The 23242-nt window shown below is 47.7% G+C and overlaps 1 protein-coding gene across 1 annotated transcript in view; it reads left to right on the top strand.

The window, feature by feature from the left end:
- The window catches only part of gfap (glial fibrillary acidic protein), a 51093-nt gene that overhangs the window by 3247 nt on the left and 24604 nt on the right, over nucleotides 1-23242 (top strand). Inside the window, exons 2-5 of the mRNA XM_060848576.1 lie at nucleotides 17707-17767; nucleotides 19440-19535; nucleotides 20485-20646; nucleotides 21812-21937. Coding sequence (XP_060704559.1) covers nucleotides 17707-17767; nucleotides 19440-19535; nucleotides 20485-20646; nucleotides 21812-21937 — 445 coding nt within the window. The remainder of the gene's footprint in view (nucleotides 1-17706; nucleotides 17768-19439; nucleotides 19536-20484; nucleotides 20647-21811; nucleotides 21938-23242) is intronic.

The following is a 23242-nucleotide window of genomic DNA, read 5'->3' as shown; positions in this document are numbered from 1 at the left end:
CATCGACTTTACCACTTTCCAAATGCCCCAACCTCCTCATCCCAGGTTCAACCCTCTTATGCAGCACCGCCATCTTGACCTGCCCATCTTCCTCCCCACCTATCATCTCCACCCCCCCCACCTACATCCACCTATCACCGCTCACCTATCTTCCCCCCCAGCCTCACTCCCACCCCCATATTTATCTCTCAGCCCCCTCCCCACTCCACATTCCTGCCCGAAACGCCGATTCTCCTGCTCCTTGGGTGCTGCCTGACCTGCTGTGCTTTTCCAGCACCACATCTTTCTGACTGCATTTCTCTGTACTGTTTGCCAGTACACTACACCCAATCGAACTGGGCTTTAATTTTATGTGGAATCTTATCGAAAAGGTTCTGAAAGTCCAAGTCAGCCACACTGATTGGCTACCACCTTACCAACTTTGCAGGTTACATGGTCTGAAAATTTCCCTGGATATATCGCCATGATTACCCTTTTGTAACTCCATGCTGATTCTAGTCAATCCTGTCACTATTTTCCATATAACCTGGTGTTGTGTGATTTTTTAACTTTGTCCACCCCAGTCCAACACCGGTATCTCCAAATCATGACTATTTTCCAAGTGCTCTGCTATTAATGGTCTTTTTTAATGGTCCCTGGCATTTCCCCCGACTATTGATGCCAGGCTAACCAGCCTGTAATGTCCTTCTCTCTCGATCTCCTTTATTTAAATATTGGGGTTACATTAGCTATCAACCCCCAGGAAATATTTCGGAATCTATAAAATCTTGGAAAGATGGTGACCAATGCATCCACTATTTCTACAGCCATTTCCAAAAGCACTCTTGGATGTAGACTACTGGGCCCTGGGGATTTACAGGTCTTTAATCTCATCAATTTCCCAAATGCCATTTCCCTACTAATACTGGTTTACTTCAGTGCATCCCTCCCCAGTCGACTTTGGTTATGTCTTCATAAAGAATAATATTCCAAAATGTTGGGAAACACAAAGTCTGTGTTTCATTGGTCTGTTCCCCGTTGTAAATTCCTTTACTTGTGACTATATTTCTTTTCCTGAATCTGCCACTGCAGGTCAGACAGCTCACTCACAGTCAATATACTGTCCACTGTGGGTCAGACAGCACACTCGCAGTCAATATACTGTCCACTGCGGGTCAGACAGCTAACTCACAGTCAATATACTGTCCACTGTGGGTCAGACAGCTCACTCACAGTCAATATACTGTCCACTGTGGGTCAGACAGCACACTCGCAGTCAATATACTGTCCACTGCGGGTCAGACAGCTAACTCACAGTCAATATACTGTCCACTGTGGGTCAGACAGCTCACTCACAGTCAATACACTGTCCACTGTGGGTCAGACAGCTCTCTCACAGTCAATATACTGTCCACTGCGGGTCAGACAGCTCTCTCACAGTCAATACACTGTCCACTGTGTGTCAGACAGCTCACTCACAGTCAATATACTGTCCACTGCGGGTCAGATAGCTCTCTCACAGTCAATATACTGTCCACTGTGGGTCAGACAGCTCTCTCACAGTCAATATACTGTCCACTGTAGGTCAGACAGCTCACTCACAGTCAATATACTGTCCACTGTGGGTCAGACAGCACACTCACAGTCAATATACTGTCCATTGTGGGTTAGACAGCACACTCACAGTCAATATACTGTCCACTGCGGGTCAGACAGCTCACTCACAGTCAATATACTGTCCACTGTGCGTCAGACAGCTCACTCACAGTCAATATACTGTCCACTGTGCGTCAGACAGCTCTCTCACAGTCAATATACTGTCCACTGCGGGTCAGACAGCTCTCTCACAGTCAATATACTGTCCACTGTGGGTCAGACAGCTCACTCACAGTCAATATACTGTCCACTGTAGGTCAGACAGCTCACTCACAGTCAATATACTGTCCACTGTGCGTCAGACAGCTCTCTCACAGTCAATATACTGTCCACTGTGCGTCAGACAGCTCACTCACAGTCAATATACTGTCCACTGCGGGTCAGACAGCTCACTCACAGTCAATACACTGTCCACTGCAGGTCAGACAGCTCACTCACAGTCAATATACTGTCCACTGTGGGTCAGACAGCTCACTCACAGTCAATATACTGTCCACTGCAGGTCAGACAGCGCACTCACAGTTGATATACTGTCCACTGTGGGTCAGACAGCTCACTCACAGTCAATATACTGTCCACTGCGGGTCAGACAGCCCTCTCACAGTCAATATACTGTCCAATGTAGGTCAGACAGCTCACTCACAGTCAATATACTGCCCACTGTGGGTCAAACAGCTCAGTCACAGTCAATACACTGTCCACTGTGTGTCAGACAGCGCACTCACAGACAATATACTGTCCACCTCAGGTCAGACAGCTCACTCACAGTCAATACACTGTCCACTGTGTGTCAGACAGCTCTCTCACAGTCAATATACTGTCCACTGCAGGCCAGACAGCTCACTCACAGTCAATATACTGTCCACTGTAGGTCAGACAGCTCACTCACAGTCAATATACTGTCCACTGTGGGTTAGACAGCACACTCACAGTCAATATACTGTCCACTGCGGGTCAGACAGCTCTCTCACAGTCAATATACTGTCCACTGCAGGTCAGACAGCTCACTCACAGTCAATATACTGTCCACTGCGGGTCAGACAGCTCACTCACAGTCAATACACTGTCCCGTGCAGGTCAGACAGCTCACTCACAGTCAATATACTGTCCACTGTGGGTCAGACAGCTCACTCACAGTCAATATACTGTCCACTGCAGGTCAGACAGCTCACTCACAGTCAATATACTGTCCACTGTGGGTCAGACAGCTCTCTCACAGTCAATATACTGTCCACTGCAGGTCAGACAGCTCACTCACAGTCAATATACTGTCCACTGTGTGTCAGACAGCTCTCTCACAGTCAATATACTGTCCACTGTAGGTCAGACAGCTCACTCACAGTCAATATACTGTCCACTGCGGGTCAGACAGCTCACTCACAGTCAATATACTGTCCACTGTGTGTCAGACAGCTCTCTCACAGTCAATATACTGTCCAATGTAGGTCAGACAGCTCACTCACAGTCAATATACTGTCCACTGTGTGTCAGACAGCTCTCTCACAGTCAATATACTGTCCACTGCAGGTCAGACAGCTCACTCACAGTCAATATACTGTCCACTGTGTGTCAGACAGCTCTCTCACAGGCAATATACTGTCCAATGTAGGTCAGACAGCTCACTCACAGTCAATATACTGTCCACTGCAGGCCAGACAGCTCACTCACAGTCAATATACTGTCCACTGTAGGTCAGACAGCTCACTCACAGTCAATAAACTGTCCACTGTAGGTCAGACAGCTCACTCACAGTCAATATACTGTCCACTGTGGGTTAGACAGCACACTCACAGTCAATATACTGTCCACTGCGGGTCAGACAGCTCTCTCACAGTCAATATACTGTCCACTGCAGGTCAGACAGCTCACTCACAGTCAATATACTGTCCACTGCGGGTCAGACAGCTCACTCACAGTCAATACACTGTCCACTGCAGGTCAGACAGCTCACTCACAGTCAATATACTGTCCACTGTGGGTCAGACAGCTCACTCACAGTCAATATACTGTCCACTGCGGGTCAGACAGCTCACTCACAGTCAATATACTGTCCACTGCAGGTCAGACAGCTCACTCACAGTCAATATACTGTCCACTGTGGGTCAGACAGCTCTCTCACAGTCAATATACTGTCCACTGCAGGTCAGACAGCTCACTCACAGTCAATATACTGTCCACTGTGTGTCAGACAGCTCTCTCAAAGTCAATATACTGTCCACTGTAGGTCAGACAGCTCACTCACAGTCAATATACTGTCCACTGCGGGTCAGACAGCTCACTCACAGTCAATATACTGTCCACTGTGTGTCAGACAGCTCTCTCACAGTCAATATACTGTCCAATGTAGGTCAGACAGCTCACTCACAGTCAATATACTGTCCACTGTGTGTCAGACAGCTCTCTCACAGTCAATATACTGTCCACTGCAGGTCAGACAGCTCACTCACAGTCAATATACTGTCCACTGCGGGTCAAACAGCTCACTCACAGTCAATATACTGTCCACTGTAGGTCAGACAGCTCTCTCACAGTCAATATACTGTCCAATGTAGGTCAGACAGCTCACTCACAGTCAATATACTGTCCACTGTAGGTCAGACAGCTCACTCACAGTCAATATACTGTCCACTGTAGGTCAGACAGCTCACTCACAGTCAATATACTGTCCACTGTGGGTTAGACAGCACACTCACAGTCAATATACTGTCCACTGCGGGTCAGACAGCTCTCTCACAGTCAATATACTGTCCACTGCAGGTCAGACAGCTCTCTCACAGTCAATATACTGTCCACTGCGGGTCAGACAGCTCACTCACAGTCAATACACTGTCCACTGCAGGTCAGACAGCTCACTCACAGTCAATATACTGTCCACTGCGGGTCAGACAGCTCACTCACAGTCAATATACTGTCCACTGCGGGTCAGACAGCTCACTCACAGTCAATATACTGTCCACTGCAGGTCAGACAGCTCACTCACAGTCAATATACTGTCCACTGTGGGTCAGACAGCACACTCACAGTCAATATACTGTCCACTGTGGGTTAGACAGCACACTCACAGTCAATATACTGTCCACTGCGGGTCAGACAGCTCACTCACAGTCAATATACTGTCCACTGCAGGTCAGACAGCTCTCTCACAGTCAATATACTGTCCACTGTGCGTCAGACAGCTCTCTCACAGTCAATATACTGTCCACTGCGGGTCAGACAGCTCTCTCACAGTCAATATACTGTCCACTGTGGGTCAGACAGCTCACTCACAGTCAATATACTGTCCACTGTAGGTCAGACAGCTCACTCACAGTCAATATACTGTCCACTGTGCGTCAGACAGCTCTCTCACAGTCAATATACTGTCCACTGTGCATCAGACAGCTCACTCACAGTCAATATACTGTCCACTGTGCGTCAGACAGCTCACTCACAGTCAATATACTGTCCACTGCGGGTCAGACAGCTCACTCACAGTCAATACACTGTCCACTGCGGGTCAGACAGCTCACTCACAGTCAATATACTGTCCACTGTGGGTCAGACAGCTCAGTCACAGTCAATATACTGTCCACTGCAGGTCAGACAGCTCACTCACAGTCAATACACTGTCCACTGTGGGTCAGACAGCTCAGTCACAGTCAATATACTGTCCACTGCAGGTCAGACAGCGCACTCACAGTTGATATACTGTCCACTGTGGGTCAGACAGCTCACTCACAGTCAATATACTGTCCACTGTGGGTCAGACAGCTCTCTCACAGTCAATATACTGCCCACTGTGGGTCAAACAGCTCACTCACAGTCAATACACTGTCCACTGTGTGTCAGACAGCGCACTCACAGACAATATACTGTCCACCTCAGGTCAGACAGCTCACTCACAGTCAATACACTGTCCACTGTGTGTCAGACAGCTCTCTCACAGTCAATATACTGTCCACTGCAGGCCAGACTGCTCACTCACAGTCAATATACTGTCCACTGTAGGTCAGACAGCTCACTCACAGTCAATATACTGTCCACTGTGGGTTAGACAGCACACTCACAGTCAATATACTGTCCACTGCGGGTCAGACAGCTCTCTCACAGTCAATATACTGTCCACTGCAGGTCAGACAGCTCACTCACAGTCAATACACTGTCCACTGCGGGTCAGACAGCTCACTCACAGTCAATATACTGTCCACTGTGGGTCAGACAGCTCAGTCACAGTCAATATACTGTCCACTGCAGGTCAGACAGCGCACTCACAGTTGATATACTGTCCACTGTGGGTCAGACAGCTCACTCACAGTCAATATACTGTCCACTGTGGGTCAGACAGCTCTCTCACAGTCAATATACTGCCCACTGTGGGTCAAACAGCTCACTCACAGTCAATACACTGTCCACTGTGTGTCAGACAGCGCACTCACAGACAATATACTGTCCACCTCAGGTCAGACAGCTCACTCACAGTCAATACACTGTCCACTGTGTGTCAGACAGCTCTCTCACAGTCAATATACTGTCCACTGCAGGCCAGACTGCTCACTCACAGTCAATATACTGTCCACTGTAGGTCAGACAGCTCACTCACAGTCAATATACTGTCCACTGTGGGTCAGACAGCGCACTCACAGACAATATACTGTCCACCTCAGGTCAGACAGCTCTCTCACAGTCAATATACTGTCCACTGCAGGTCAGACAGCTCACTCACAGTCAATATACTGTCCACTGTGTGTCAGACAGCGCACTCACAGTCAATATACTGTCCACCTCAGGTCAGACAGCTCACTCACAGTCAATACACTGTCCACTGTGTGTCAGACAGCTCTCTCACAGTCAATATACTGTCCACTGCAGGCCAGACTGCTCACTCACAGTCAATATACTGTCCACTGTGGGTTAGACAGCACACTCACAGTCAATATACTGTCCACTGCGGGTCAGACAGCTCTCTCACAGTCAATATACTGTCCACTGCAGGTCAGACAGCTCACTCACAGTCAATACACTGTCCACTGCAGGTCAGACAGCTCACTCACAGTCAATATACTGTCCACTGTGGGTCAGACAGCTCACTCACAGTCAATATACTGTCCACTGCAGGTCAGACAGCTCACTCACAGTCAATACACTGTCCACTGCAGGTCAGACAGCTCACTCACAGTCAATATACTGTCCACTGTGGGTCAGACAGCTCACTCACAGTCAATATACTGTCCACTGTGGGTCAGACAGCTCTCTCACAGTCAATATACTGTCCACTGCAGGTCAGACAGCTCACTCACAGTCAATATACTGTCCACTGTGTGTCAGACAGCTCTCTCACAGTCAATATACTGTCCACTGTAGGTCAGACAGCTCACTCACAGTCAATATACTGTCCACTGCGGGTCAGACAGCTCACTCACAGTCAATATACTGTCCACTGTGTGTCAGACAGCTCTCTCACAGTCAATATACTGTCCAATGTAGGTCAGACAGCTCACTCACAGTCAATATACTGTCCACTGTGTGTCAGACAGCTCTCTCACAGTCAATATACTGTCCACTGCAGGTCAGACAGCTCACTCACAGTCAATATACTGTCCACTGCGGGTCAGACAGCTCACTCACAGTCAATATACTGTCCACTGTGTGTCAGACAGCTCTCTCACAGTCAATATACTGTCCAATGTAGGTCAGACAGCTCACTCACAGTCAATATACTGTCCACTGTGTGTCAGACAGCTCTCTCACAGTCAATATACTGTCCACTGCGGGTCAGACAGCTCACTCACAGTCAATATACTGTCCACTGCGGGTCAGACAGCTCACTCACAGTCAATATACTGTCCACTGCGGGTCAGACAGCTCACTTACAGTCAATATACTGTCCACTGCGGGTCAGACAGCTCACTCACAGTCAATATACTGTCCACTGTGTGTCAGACAGCTCACTCACAGTCAATATACTGTCCACTGCGGGTCAGACAGCTCACTCACAGTCAATATACTGTCCACTGCAGGTCAGACAGCTCACTCACAGTCAATATACTGTCCACTGTGGGTCAGACAGCTCTCTCACAGTCAATATACTGTCCACTGCAGGTCAGACAGCTCACTCACAGTCAATATACTGTCCACTGTGAGTCAGACAGTTCACTTACAGTCAATATACTGTCCACTGTGCGTTAAACAACACACTTACGGTCAATATACTGTCCACTGCGGGTCAGACAGCTCACTCACAGTCAATATATTGTCCAGTGTGGGTGAAACAACACACTCACGGTCAATATACTGTGTACTGCGGGTCAGACAGCGCACTCACAGTCAATATACTATCCAATGCGGAGGATGCGTTAACGCCACACAGTTGCCTGAGGCTGGAATCGAACCTGGGTCCCTGTTGCTGTGAGGCAGCGGTGCTAACCACTGAGCCACCTTTGCAATCCCTGCAGCAATAGGATCTTTCTGTCAATAAAGGGACAGCAAATTCCATTTCAGCACATTGTTCACGTTGCAAGTGACAAATTGCTGAATTATTCATTCTATAATTTATACATTTTTTAAATGTACCTACTAATTTCTTGATCTTAGAAGGTTGTGAATTAATCTAACAGAATTGTGTTAAATGAACAAAGGGCTTCAGAACTGATGGTTGGCTGAGCGATAGGAAACAGAGGAATGGTCAATGGATATTTTTCAGGCTGCAGGAAGGTTTGTAGTGGAGCTCCTGGTGTTGAGTCAGCTTTCCTCCATTTCTGACCCCTTGCTGTACCTGTTTAGATTAGATTACTTCTTAACTTTCGATTACTTACAGGCCCTTCGGCCAACCCACCACCCCTACATTTTAACCCTGCACCTAACACGACAGGCAATTTAGCGTGGCCAATTCACCTAAACTGTACATTTTTGGACTGTGGGAGGAAACCAGAGGAAACCCACGCAGACACGGGGATAACGTGCAATCTCCACACACATTCGCCTGAGGCGGGAATTGAACCTGGGTGTCTGGCGCTGTGAGGCAGCAGTGCTAACCACCGTGCCGCCCCTATCACTGTCCTGGGAGTGACTGACCAAGTGCAAAAATTAAACCATGATCAAACATCTTTCCCCTCCTTCAATTAAAGGGTGTTGGTTTGGGGGCCCAGACAGCCTGTCTTCTTCTACAGTCTGTGAATCAATCCTTGTTCCAATCAGATAAGCCACCTTCCCTGACACCTTCCCCAGTCCATCTGTGACTGTTTGGCCACTGCTCCTGGTCGGTGTGAGACAGCATCATCAGTTCTGCTTCCGATATTCATCCTTCTCCCAACTTCAACGGACTCATCTGGAAGTAGTCACCAAACCGATAGTCACTTCAAATCTCCAGGGACCCTGAGGAAACGTTAAGATGGCTCGTGTAACCTTTCAGCACATCAGAAGCTTTCCCGACAAAGTGCAGCTTTTATGTGCAGTCCTTGTGGAGACAACGTCCCGCCTTCACATTGAGAATACTCTCCATTGTGTCGTGTGGTATTATTACCGTGCTCAATGGGATAGACTTCCAACCAATATAGCAGCTCAAGACTAGGCATCCATGAGGCACTGAGGGCCATCAACAGCAGCAGGCCTGTACTCCAGAACAATCTGTAACCTCATGGCCTGGCATATCCCCCACTCAACCATGACCATCAAACCAGGGGATCAACCCCCGTTCAGTGAAGGAGGGCGTGCCAGGAGCAGCATCAGGCATGACTGAAGATGAAGAGTCAGCCTGGGGAAGCCATAACACAGGACTACTTATATACAAAACAGCACAAACAGCAGCTGATAGTCAGAGATAAACAAAGCCACAACCAATGGATCAGATTAAGCTCTGCAGTCCTGCCACTTCTATCCATGAATGGTAGTGAACAATTAAACAACTCACTGGAGGAGGCAGCTCTACAAATATGTGGAAGTGGGTATTGCAGATGCTGGAGATTAGAGCCAAGATCAGAGTGGTGCTGGAAAAGCACAGCAGGTCGGGCAGCATCCGAGGAGCAGGAGAATCGACGTTTCAGGCAAAACCCCTTCATCGGGAAACGTTGATTTTCCTGATCCTCGGATGCTGCCCGATTGCTGTGTTTTTCTAGCACCACTCTAATCTTGGCTCCAAATATCCCCATCGTCAATGATGGAAGAGCCCAGTACATCAGGGCAAAAGGTAAGGCTGAAGCTTTCACAGCAACCTTCAGCCAGAGTGCCAAATGGATGATCCATCTCGGCCTCCTCCAGTGGTCCCCAGTGTCACAGAGACCAGTCTCCACAAAAATCAGGAAACTGCTGGAGGCGATTCCAGAAATTGTATTCAAGATTTGTGCCCAGAAATTGCCACTCCCCAAGTCAAGATGTTCCAGTACAGGTACAACACTGGCATTTACCTAGCTTTGTGGAAAGTGCCCCGGTGTGTCCTGTACAGAATCAGGACAAATCCAACCCAGCCAGTTACCGCCCCATCAGCCTACTCTCCATCATCAGTGACGTGATGGAAGGGCTCATCAACAGCGCTATCAAGCAGCATCTGCTCAGCAATAACCTGCTCAGTGACACCCAGTTTGGGTTCCCCCAGGGTCACTCAGCTCCTGACCTCATTCCAGCTTTGATTCAAACATGGACAAAAAAGCTGAGTTCCAGAGGGGAGAGGAGAGTGACAGCCCTTGACATCAAACCCAGATTCAACCAACTGGAGCATCAAGGAGCCCCAGTAACACTGGAATCAATAGGTTTTGGAGGACAGCTCTCCCCTGGTCAGAGTCAGACCTGACACATTGGAAGATGGTTGTGGTTGTTGGAGGTGAGTCATCTCAGCTCCAGGACATCTCTGCAGGAGTTCCTTGGGATATTGTCTTAGGCCCAACCACCTTCAGCTGCTTCATCAATAACCTTTGCACAGTGTTCAGCTCCATTCTCAACTCCTCAGACACTGAAGCAGTCCATGTTCAAATGCAGCAAGACCTGGACAATATCCAGGCTTGGGCTGACAACTGGCAAGTAACATTCACCCCACACAAATGCCAGGCAATGTCAACTCTAATCAGAGATAACATAACCACACCCCTTGTTATTCAGTGGTATTATAATCACTGAATCCCCCATGATCACCATCCTGGGGGGCTACCATATTGACCAGAAACTCAACTGGACTCTCCACATAAACACAGTGGCTACAAGAGCAGGTCAGAGGCTGGAAATCTGATGGCAAGTAACACACCACCTGACTCCCCAAAGCCTGTCCACCATCAATAAGGCATACTTCAGGAGTGTGATGGAATATTCCCCATTTGGCTGGATGGGTGCAGCTCCAATAACACTCAAGACGCTTGACACCATCCAAGACAAAGCAACCCACTCAATTGGCAATACATTCACTCCCTCCAACAACAGTGCTCAGGAGCACCAGTGTATGCTACGTGCACACACTGCACTGCACAAGATCATTAGACAGCACCTTCTAACCCATGACCACTCCCATCTGGAAGAACACGGGCAGCACCTGGGAACACCATCAACTGCAAGTTCCCCTCTAAGCCACTCACCATCTTGACTTCAAAATATATCGCCACTCCTTCAGCGACACTGGGTCCAAATCCTGGAATTCCCTCTCCAAGGGCATTGTGGGTCAACCCACAGCAGATGGACTGGAGCAATTCAAGATGGGCAACTGGGGGTGGGTAGTAAATGCTAGCCAGGCAGCAACGCCCACATCCCATGAGTTGGTACAAAAATATTTCAGTTTAATTGCCTGCCCAGCAAATGTTGAGCGGAAGAGAAAGGCAAAGACATTTTCATTGCAGTAATGTTGAGGACAAGGGATTTGTTTTACTCTGAATAACATTACTGTAGGATGGAAGGATATTTATATTAATAACACATCATCTCTAAAACTCATGGGTATCATTAACCCAACTGCACAAGTTTCAACACATGCAGATACTTAATGTGAAAACTGGAGAGAGAGAAAGAGAGAGAGAGAGAACCCATTTTTATAGAACATGTTGCCTCAGTATACTGAACATGCATTGGAATGAGGGCGGATTTAATTTAATGGTTGATGAAAATTTTATGTCGGGAGAACTGAAGACTCTGGATAGGTAGCATGAAGGAAGGGGAAAGGTTGAGGCGATTTATTTATAAATAGCAGTGGATGTTTGTCAAATAATTGAGGCAGTTGTTGAGTAAATTTAGTGACAGGAAACCTCCAATCCAGACCATTTTTATATCCATTCCGGAAGTATTCCAATTTCGGAGCTACTGGAGATGAGGTTAAAAATTTGGTGACAAGAATGTGTGCTGATGTATTTCTTTACACCTCTTACTGTCAACTTCATTGATTTGAAGAGAGCATCCAACAGCAGGTGTTCCAGTACACCAGGTAACCAAGTCACTAAATATTGAATGGCAAGGCCACAGCCATTCCCCATTCCTTTTCCTCTGGGTGCCACCTCATCAGGCAGAAGGTGATGGTGGGTGTCCATGTTGGTATCCCATGGCAACTACTACCAGTTGATGGAGCAGGATTCTGCCGATGGCATTGCTTTGGTGGCTGAGGAATCATGCAGGCACAGGCCAGTCTCGAGTCGCAGTGCAAAGGTTGGTCTAGGCATCATCTATGAGAAGTTCAGGACAGGTGAGGAAGAGGTTACCACTGAGTAACAATCACCTCACCTATCCCGGAAGCAACATCTCCAGGAGGGTGATGTAGAGATCAACGTCCACACAAGAATTGGGGATATGATATTGCTCTTCCAGTGACCCCACATGGTCTAAGCATCCAGTAACATCAATGTTACCAATACTGCCATGAAACCATGACTTGACCTGTCCATTTAGTACCAAACAAAATCCATGCAGCGAGATAAGAAGAGAACTGCAAACGTGGCGTGTCTATTTGCGTTCCTCCACTCATGTTTCCAATGTAAGTCCTTGCATATTACCTGGAAGGATACTTTCACCAATGAAGAGATGCTACACAGGACTGGTAATACCCTGAGAGTGAAGTACAGCATTTCTACAATGAGCATATGGTGAACTGCTGCCCCAAGTAAACATTGCCTTTCCCATCTCCGTAACCCCCCAAGTCTCTAGCCCTGTGCTGAGTGCCAGATGCATGGCTCTACAGCAACCTATTTTCACATTTGCCATCCAGGAGTTCAAATCCCAATTGCAATGACATGGTCCAAGTATGCTACCAACTTACTCACAGCAGGATTCCACACCTGGCAAGTCAGCAACAAAGTGGTAACTTATAACTGACGTCTATCTGTCCTCAGGTAAGACTTTGGTTTCCAACAAATTTTAAGAAAGATGTTGATGAGAATAACGATGGGAGGATAACCGCTTTGTCATTTGATGGACGAGGATATATTGAGCTGAGTAGGTAAGCTGCAGTTTACCATCCCAGTCCATACAGCTGAAAGAACAGACTGTATTTGGAATGTTGTGGGTTGTTTTGGGTCACATATCCAAAGAATGATGTGTTGGCATTCAAGAAGGTCCAGAGAAGGTTTCAAGGAATGATCCCGGGGATAGAAGGGTTTTTTTTCCATATGAGGAATGGTTGAGGACCCTGGGTCTGTACTCAATGGGTTTAGAAGGATGTGTCATTAAAGCTTGCAGGGGCATGGATAGAGTGGGCATGGAGAAGATGTTTCCATAGGTTGGAGAGACTAGCGCCCAAGGGCACAGCCTCAGGGTGAAGGCATGACCCTTTAGACCTAAGATGAGGAGGAATCGCATCAGCCGGAAGATGGGGAAGCTGGGGAACCCATTGCTGCAGAAAGCAGTTGGGGTCAAGTCATTGAGCGCATTTAAGGCAGAGATAGATTCTTGATTGTTAAGGGGATCAAATTAGGCCATGGAGAAGGTAAGAGAAGGGGGTTGAGAAATATATCAGCCCTGAGTGCATGGTGAAGCAGACTCAATGGAGCGAATGGCCCAATGTTGCTCCCTTGAGTTATGGTGCTATGGAGCTCCTGGGGCAATAAAGTGATTACTGAGGTTGGTTGAAGAGAACCTTAAACAACAGGAGAATGGAAAGGATTGCATCAAGAACTGATCGCCTTCACAGAATCAACAAAAGGCAACACAGGATTAATGATTCAGACTTTCTCCCGGGTAGTTACTCATGGGCAGGCAACGGTGGGCTCATCAGTGACACTGATACCCCACAAACAAATCAAGAAAGGAAGTTAGAGGAAAATCTGATAAATAGTTGCCGGTCCGAAAAGGTGAAGTGCACAGGGGAGGAAGGGGAGAGCATTCCGGACAGGCTCCAGTTTCCAATTATTCTGCAGACGAAGGAAAAGCTGGGCACTGAGTGACAAATATTCTGCTCTGGCTCTCAAATTAGAAATGAAATTAGGTCTGAAAGTCAGAAATAAATAAGGGAAAACAGGGACACTATGATCAAAAACGTAAGGTAATCCGTGTGCAAGGTCCTGAGGAAGGGTTATACCCAAAACATTGATTTCTCTCCCTCCTGATGCTGCCTGCCTTGCTGTGTCCCTCTCCCTCCTGATGCTGCCTGCCTTGCTGTGTTCCCTCACCCTCCTAATGCTGCCTGCCTTGCTGTGTCCCTCTCCCTCCTGATGCTGCCTGCCTTGCTGTGTCCCTCTCCCTCCTGATGCTGCCTGCCTTGCTGTGTCCCTCTCCCTCCTGATGCTGCCTGCCTTGCTGTGTCCCTCTCCCTCCTGATGCTGCCTGCCTTGCTGTGTTCCCTCTCCCTCCTGATACTGCCTGCCTTGCTGTGTTCCTCTCCCTCATGATGCTGCCTGCCTTGCTGTGTTCCCCTCCCTCCTGATACTGCCTGTCTTGCTGTGTCCCTCTCTCCTGAAGCTGCCTGCCTTGCTGTGTCCCTCTCCCTCCTGATGCTGCCTGCCTTGCTGTGTTCCCTCTCCCTCCTGATACTGCCTGCCTTGCTGTGTTCCTCTCCCTCCTGATGCTGCCTGCCTTGCTGTGTTCCTCTCCCTCATGATACTGCCTGCCTTGCTGTGTTCCTCTCCCTCATGATGCTGCCTGCCTTGCTGTGTTCCCCTCCCTCCTGATACTGCCTGTCTTGCTGTGTCCCTCTCTCCTGATGCTGCCTGCCTTGCTGTGTTCCTCTCCCTCCTGCTTGCCAGTGGACAGCAGTTTGATGTGGTGTTCCGCAGCACTGTGTTGGGAGCCCTGCTGGCATTTTCTCTCCATTAGTGAATTGGATTTGACTGCGCAGTCACAATGTGCAGCAGACCCAGAGACTGGCTGTGCAGTGTATCGTGTAGGGGATAGCTGTAAGCTCCACACTGACACAGATGGGTTGGTGGAGTGGCCAGGAAAGTGGCCCATGGAGTTCAACTCTGATAAGTGTGAGGTAATTCCTTAAGGGGAGGTGGGGCAGGAGAAAGGGATACACAATATACTGAGAGGGGGAGCTGAAGTGAGAGATCTTGGAGTACAAGTGCACAGTTCCTAAAGGTAGCAGTACAGGTGGATAAGGTTGTAAAGGAAGCTTAGAGAATGTTCTCCTCCATTGGCAGTGCTACAGAATACAAAAGGAAGGATATAATGATGAAACTGTGTAAGACACTGGTGAGGCCACACCTGGAGAATTGTGTGCAGTTCTGGTAGCCGTGTTACAGGAAGGATGGGATTGCTGTGGGGAGAGTGTGGGGAAGATTGACTAGAACGTTGCCAGGGCTGGGGAATTGTAGCTCCAAGGGGAGATTGGAGAGGGTGGGCTTGTTTCCATGGGAACAGAGAAGGCTGAGGGGTGAGGTGTACAGAATAGTGAGGGACAGAGCTGGAGTAGACAGGGGGACCCTGTTTCCCAGGGTAGAGAGTTCAAATACCAGGGATCATACATCCAAGCCAAGTGGCAGAAAGGTTGGAGAGAACATGAGGAAAAGGTTTTTCCACAGAAGATGGTGACCATAAGTCATCGGTGCAGAAATTAGGCCATTCAGCCCATCGAGCCTGCTCCACCATTCAATCATGGCTGATACGTTTCTCAACCCCATTCTCCCACTTTCTCCCTTGATCCCTTGATAATCAAGAACCTAGTTATCTCCGTGTTAAAGAGACTCAGTGACCTGGCCTCCACAGCCTTCTGTGGCAGTGAATTCCACAGTTTCACCACTCTCTGGCTGAAGACCTTTCTCCTTATCTCTGTTCTAAAAGGGTCTTCCCTTTACTCTCAGCCTGCACCCTTGGGTCCTCATCTCTCTGACCAATGGCAGCATCTTCCCAACATCCACTCTGTCCTGGCCATTCAATACTCTGTCAGTTTCATTTCGATCCCCCTCTCATCCTTCTAAACTCTATCGAGTGTAAACCCAGAGTCCTGAAACGTTCCTTATATGGGTGTCTGGAATTCACTGCCTGAGTTCATGGTGGAGGCAGACACCCTGAACTCTTTTAAAAAGCACCTGGATCTGCACCTTCAGCGCTGGAAGCTGCAGGCTGATGGGCCATGTGCAGGAAGATGGGATTGGAAAGGGCACCTGGGTGTCTCTGGATCAGCATGGACAAGATGGGCTGAATGGCCCTTTCCGTGCTGTATCATTTCTATGGTTCTGACAAGCTGGCTGATCTAAATGTCTCCATGGCCTCAGACATACCAGCAAAACATAAGGTGATTACAAAGCTGCCTCGCTGACACAATGGCTGAGAGGAGACCTGATAGAGGCCAAACAGTTATGGGAGGCATCGACAGGGTTGAAGATAGAGGCTTTTTTTTCCAGGGTGGAAGTTTCAATTACAAGGGATCACAGGTTAGAGGGGGATAGTTTATGGGAGATGCATGAGGGAAGTTTTTCACCCAGAGAATGGATGGAGCCTGGAACACAGTGCCAGAGAGGTGGAGAAAGCAGGTACACTGGTGACACTTAAGAGGCATCTGGATGGTTAGATAAATCAGGAGAGGATAGAGGGATACAGAACGAATAAGGGCAGAAAGTTTTGTGTTTAGTTAGGGCATGATGATCAGCACAGTCTGGGAGGGCCGAAGGGCCTGTTCCTGTGCTGTACTTCTGTTTTGTTCTTTGTTCATTCAAAGAGGAAGGGGGAAAAGAGAGAATATTGAGACTATTACCTTAGCGACATTAATGATCCTTGAACGCATCCCTGAACACTATGGGCAATTTAACATGGCTAATTCACCTAAACCTGCACATCCTTGGACTGTGGGAGGAAACCCACACTGACGCAGGGTAAAATGCGAGTATCTATTAATTCCAAAAGAGTTATGCTGGATTTGAAACATTAAATCTGCTTTGCTGTCCACAGGCTAGACTTGTTGAGTTTCTCCAGCACAGTTTTTATTTTGGATTTCCAGCATCCACAATATTTTACTTTTGTTATGCTCATACCTGTTACTAGGAAGAGGGTGAGTGAGCACGTGCAAAGGTGTAATCCAGTTGAGTCGGCTCCTCATACTGTCCCCACCTAATTATCCGAAAGGATTTCAGTCTTTTAGTTGCTGTTAATGAAGGAGTTCACTGGACAGCAAGTATGTGAATTTTAAAAGCACTCTTGATAATGAATTATAGCCACAGGATTGGAAATCTTGAATCACATACAGAAAACATTTAAATGTGGTGTGAGGTTACTGGTCTCTTCATTGGGAAACCGGGTACTGCCAGGAGCGTTGGGCACTACGTCAGAAAGTTGTACCATCAGAGTTATAGCTGACTTTTCATGGAATCCCTACAGTGTGGAAACAGGCCATTTGGCCCAACAAGTTCACACTGACTCTACAAAAAGTAACCCACCCAGAGCCATTCCTCTACCCTATTACTCTACATTTACCCCTGACTAATGCACCTAACCTACACATCCCTGATTGCTACAGACAATTTAGCGTGGCCAATTCACCTAAACTGCGTGCTTTTGGATTGTGGGAGGAAACTGGAGCACCTGGAGGAAACCCACGCAGACACAGGGAGAATGTGCAATCTCCACACAGACAGTTACCCAAGGCAGGTAACGAACCAGGGTACCTGTGAGGCAGTGGTGCTAACCACTGAGCCACTATGCCAACAGCTCTTCAACCTGTATCACCAAATCACTTCATCCTCACACTAAAATTGTGTCTTTCAGATTACAGGATGAGATCAATCTGCGGACAGAGGCTGAGAACAACTTAAATGCGTTCAGACAGGTAAAGATCCGTGTGTAACAGTGACTGATTATCTGGGTCTCGACATCTGTCATGGGGGTGAAAGGGTGCATCAGTAAAGGGATGTTCAGAATAGGATGAATTAAAATAGCAGAGGAATTAGATTAGATTACTTACAGTGTGGAAACAGGCCCTTCGGCCCAACAAGTCCACACAGACCCGCCGAAGCGCAACCCACCCATACCCCAACATTTACCCCTTACCTAACACAACGGGCAATTTAGCATGGCCAATTTACCTGACCCGCACATCTTTGGACTGTGGGAGGAAACCGGAGCACCCGGAGGAAACCCACGCAGACACGGGGAGAACGTGCAAACTCCACACAGTCAGTCGCCTGAGGCGGGAATTGAACCCAGGTCCCGGGCGCTGTGAGGCAGCAGTGCTAACCACTGTGCCACCGTGCTGCCCCAAATGAATTGGTGTTTAGGAATAGTTCACTTAAGGTCAAGGGCATAGACAGAGTAAGTGTCCAGGGTCACTTTATTGGGACTAGATGGGCAGGATCAGGGTAGATTGGGCACTTTAGTGAAAACTCCTCCATTTAGAACTGTTTTAAGATTCATCAGTGGAAGAGGATTTCAGTAAGTTCTAGAAGAGGTGAATGATCCTCACCAACAGATCTTCCATCCCATGCTCTAGCCAAGTCATACCAAGTCATACTCCTCCTGCCATCAGCTGAGGTTACATTGTCATCAGAGAGACATTCTGTGAAATACTCCATCCCAGTGACTGGGAGGAGTTTTAGTGCAGGGTGAAACCAGGAGCCATTTGATCTTTGGACTGTAAAATGAATCTATTCACAACCACGGAGGAAACAGGTCCATAGGAAAAGTGGGGCAGCGAGACTGTCTTTAGTGGAATCTGGTTGCTGAGTCTAAATGGCTAGATTCTGTAAAGGCACTTTCCTTTTGCAGCCAGAGTCCCGTTGTGATGTCTAATGGTTTGCCCACACTCAGCTGAGAATCCAGTTGATTGGTAAAATGTTTTTCCAGTGGCCCTCATTCCCATTCTTTCAGGAAGCTTTGCAGACAGATTGTCTCCATTTCGCTGGCTGCAGAGGTTTGGTGATGCTAATGTTCAGCTATCTTTTACATCATTTCCTGAAACGCAAACCATGAATGGAACTGGTGGAGTGGATAAAGAAAGGCTCCTGCCTGAAGTGTTGATACTCCTGCTGCTCAGATGCTGCTTGACCCGCTGCGCTTTTCCAGTTGCACACTGACTCTCCAGCAGGCAGAGGGTGGGAACAGTAAAATGCTCTGAAATTGCAGGGCTCAATGTTAGAAGATTACCTTCCGGTCCTAGGCACATTGTAAAGTTTCAGGATGATGAAGGGTGCGGAGGGTGACTGAACAAAGTTCACACTTTTGATAGCTGCAATTCTTGGGTTTTCATTTTCAATCCCCTGTGAGGTCCATCTTCATCTTTCTTCAGAAACCTCTTCACAGGTGAAGACCTGTGCAATCTTCTCTGAGACCCTCCTGTGCTGAAACTGCTCTCCAGCATCCTTCACTTACGATATCATCACTGAAGACAGTAGGGTCTGGGAAGCCCATTGAGGTGCACATCCTGTGTGGAGCTTTGAGCACACACTGAAAGGTCGCTCAGTGATGTTTCTAACTCTGCTGTCCTCTCCCCTTCCTTCCTCAAGGACGTCGATGAAGCTGCTTTGATACGGATTGACCTGGAGCGGAAAATTGAATCCCTGCAGGATGAGATTGACTTCCTAAAGAAGGTCCATGATGAAGTAAGGGCTTCTCAGCTGTGGTTGGGAATGGCATCAAGTGACCACAGCGATGGGGCTCCTGCTCACTTGCCCCATCAGGCCATTTACTGGGTCAGAGGGTCGGGGGTCGGGGGTCAGGGGCCTCTTTACAGTGGTGAAAACTCTCAATCACAAAAGCCCAGGATTAGCTACATGACTGTAGGGAAGCCCAGGTTTCGGAGACACTTGGGAAGGAAGTTGTGCAGGTGCTGGAAATCCTCCGCGAGTATCTGTAGAGGGAGGACCGCAGGAAAGCTGGCAGGTTTCACTGACACTGTCAGAACAGGGAAGGCTAGGAGACACAGGGGTTACAGCAACAGGGAAGGCTGGGAGACACAGGGATTACAGGAACAGGGAAGGCTGGGAGACACAGGGATTACAGGAACAGGGAAGGCTGGGAGAGACAGGGATTACAGGAACAGGGAAGGCTGGGAGAGACAGGGATTACAGGAACAGGGAAGATTTGGAGATGTAATGATTATGAGTCTGGCATGAAAAGGAGAGGACAGAATAAAAGAGAAGCCCTGAGTCTGGGTGGCAGATGGAAGAGATTTCCTGAGGATAGGGACGATGGAACAAACGGTGACTGTAACAGAACATGCAAAGGAGCAAAAGGTATATCTGAGGAATCTGTTTGTCTCCAAATCCTCAAGCGTTCTTTGGCCCAAGTGAGACATGTTCCCATTCTTATCGATCTAGTGCTAGCCAGGGCTTGACTTGCAATGGGCTGTCTGTAACCCTACAGCCTGCCCTTTCCAGCTCACCTTGGTCCCTTCCCATTTTACCCGCTGTCCGAAGGGCTGGGGATGGAGTGAGGCTTGGTATTTCTGGGTATGAGGAGGGACCAGAGCCCCTCAGCATCGGAGGTGGGAGGGGGGCGCTGCGTCCCTGAGCACAGAGCACGGAACTGACTGCTGTTTCCATCACATAGGAAATGCGGGAGCTGCAGGATCAGTTACAGATGCAGCAAGTCCATGTCGATGTGGATGTATCGAAGCCGGATCTCACTGCTGCCCTGAAGGATATCCGCATTCAGTACGAGTCTGTTGCTAGCAAGAACTTGCAGGAGGCTGAGGAGTGGTACAAGTCTAAGGTGATAGTAACCACAAAGATTGGCCATGGCTTTCAAAGGAAGGCTGCATTGTGTTTATATAAAAAAACTCTTCATAATATTGGCACAACCCGAAAGACTTTACAATCTTGAAAAGTAGCCCCTGTTATAACGGGGCAAGTGTGTCATTTCACTAGGCTAGCAATTTAGAATCCCAGGTTCATGTTCCAGGACATTGGTTCAAATCCCACTTGACAGACAGTAAAATTTGAATTCAATAGAAAATATAGAATTATACAAAGAAAAAGCTAGCCTAATGAAGACCACACAGATACTTCAGATTGTTTCAAGAACCCTCCTGGTTCAATCATTCCATTTTGGGAATGAAATCTGCCATCGTTACCCGGTCTGGCCCGAGTGTGACCCTAGACCCACAGCAATGTGGTTGACTCTTAAATGCCTTCTGGGCAATTAGGGAGGGGCAATAAATATTGGCCTAGCCAGAGAGGCTCACATCCTGTCGGGAGCACAGCAAGATTCCAGAAACACCACTGAGGTAAATAACTACATTGTGTCTGTTTGGATTAGATATCAGCCAGGACACCAGGCACAACTCTCCTGTTCCTCTTCCCAAATCAGTAACACAGGAACTTTTGTATCCCCCTTGAGAAAGCAGGTTTACCTTTTAGTTAGCATCAGATTTGTGAATCACCTGAAAGTGGCACATCAAACAATGCAGCACTCCCTCGGTACTGCCCTCAAGTCACTGCCTCACTAATACGTGCCAGTCCACGGAGAGGGATTGGAATTCCTGACTCTCCAGCTCAAAGGAGACAGAGGCATATCATAGAACCATGGCACCGTGACTGGCTGTGGGGCAGATAGTGGTTTGATGCTCCCTTGACCCTCCCCCCAAGGAATCTCAGCTGAGATTGGTACCGTGACCTTTAACCTACTGCCACTAAGTATAATACCATCAATCTGTTGCTCTGCTAGTGCTGAAGGTCTTTAAAATCCACTCTACCAGAGCAGCGGAGGGAGCTAGATGATAATTTATCAGTGTGTCCTGAATCAAACAGAAACTGAACGTGAGGGTGGGCTGGATGATGATGTGTTCAGGGGTATTGGAATGTATTCGAGGACCCAAGGCCCTCAGATTGCTCAGAGAGTTGGCCTGGTCTCTCACTCACTGCCCGTCTGTGTTTAGTTCTCAGATCTGACTGATGCAGCATCTCGGCAGGCAGAAACCCTGCGCCAGGCCAAGCAGGAGATGAACGATTACCGAAGGCAGATCCAATCCCTCACGTGTGACCTGGAGGGCCTGAAAGGAACGGTGAGTTCTCACTACAAGCCCTCGAACAGGGACATCTCTCCAGGGTAAACGGGAGAAGGCAGAGAAAGTCGAAACAAAATAGGCACAGCGCTCTTTTAGCTGAGCGGAATATTTGTCTTTGTTGGAAAGCCTAGTACCTTTTGACTATTTAAGGAGGTAATCGTTGTGCATTTTAGAGAAACTTAGGCTCGTGGGAAGGGAGAGAAGAATTTTATGATATTACAATCACTAGGGAGATGTATCTGAACAAACTGATGGAGCTGTCAGCTGATTAGATTCTGGGTCCAGGTTAACTTTATTCTCGAGACCTGAGAGAGGTTGGTAATGCGATACTAGATGCATTGGGGTTAATTTTCCAAAGATCCCTCAATTCAGGAAAGCAGACTGGAAAGTAGGAAATATAGCCCCTCTATTTAAGACAGAAAACCAGAAACTACAGGCCACTTAGTTCAGTGTTGGGCATGGGGAAGGTCTTCAATTTGACCATTTAAGTAAGTAATAGCTGGGCATTTAGAGACATTTAAATTAATTGGTAGATTCAACATAAGAGAAATCAAGTTTAACCAATTAATTAGGCTTTTTTGAAGGAGTAAGATGTGCTGTGGTTAAAGGGAAAGCTGTTGATATTTCAAGAAGGTATTAGGTAAGGAGCTACTTCAAAGGCTATTGGGAAAATCAAAATTTGTGATGTAACGGATAAAGTATTATCATGAGCAAAGTTTGGCTGGAAACAGAAAACAGAGTGTAAAAGACTTTCTTTGATTGACAGGAGGTAATGTGTAAAATCCCACAGGGGTCTGTGCTGCAGTATCAACATTTTATAATCTACCCCAATGTCTCAGATAGAAACATATAAACCAGGGGCAGAAGTTAGCCTTAAAGTCTGGTTGAAGATTTGTAGCTCGGGTGTCCGTTGTTGTGGTTCTGCTCGCCGAGCTGGAAGTTTTTGCTGCAAACGTTTCGTTCCCTGGCTAGGGAACATCATCAGTGCTGTTGGGGCCTCCTGTGAAGCGCTGCTTTGATGTTTCTTCCGGTATTTATAGTGGTTTGTTCTTGCCGCTTCCGGGTGTCAGTTTCAGCTGTAGTAGTTTGTATGTGGGGTCCAGGTCGATGTGTCTGTTGATGGATGTTCTTGCCGTTTCCGGGTGTCAGTTTCAGCTATTCAAGCTATTCAAGCCTGCACCACCAGTCAGTGGCTAATGGCTGATCCTTTATCTCAATATCATATTTCTGCTTTCTCCTCATACTGTCTGATGCCTTTGAAATCTAAAAGCTCATCACCCTCTTGCATTAGTGACTTGGTCT

This window comes from Hemiscyllium ocellatum, chromosome 32 (genome assembly GCF_020745735.1).
Source record: "Hemiscyllium ocellatum isolate sHemOce1 chromosome 32, sHemOce1.pat.X.cur, whole genome shotgun sequence".
In the NCBI taxonomy this organism is placed as follows: domain Eukaryota; kingdom Metazoa; phylum Chordata; class Chondrichthyes; order Orectolobiformes; family Hemiscylliidae; genus Hemiscyllium; species Hemiscyllium ocellatum.
This window is presented reverse-complemented; position numbering and strand designations above follow the sequence as displayed.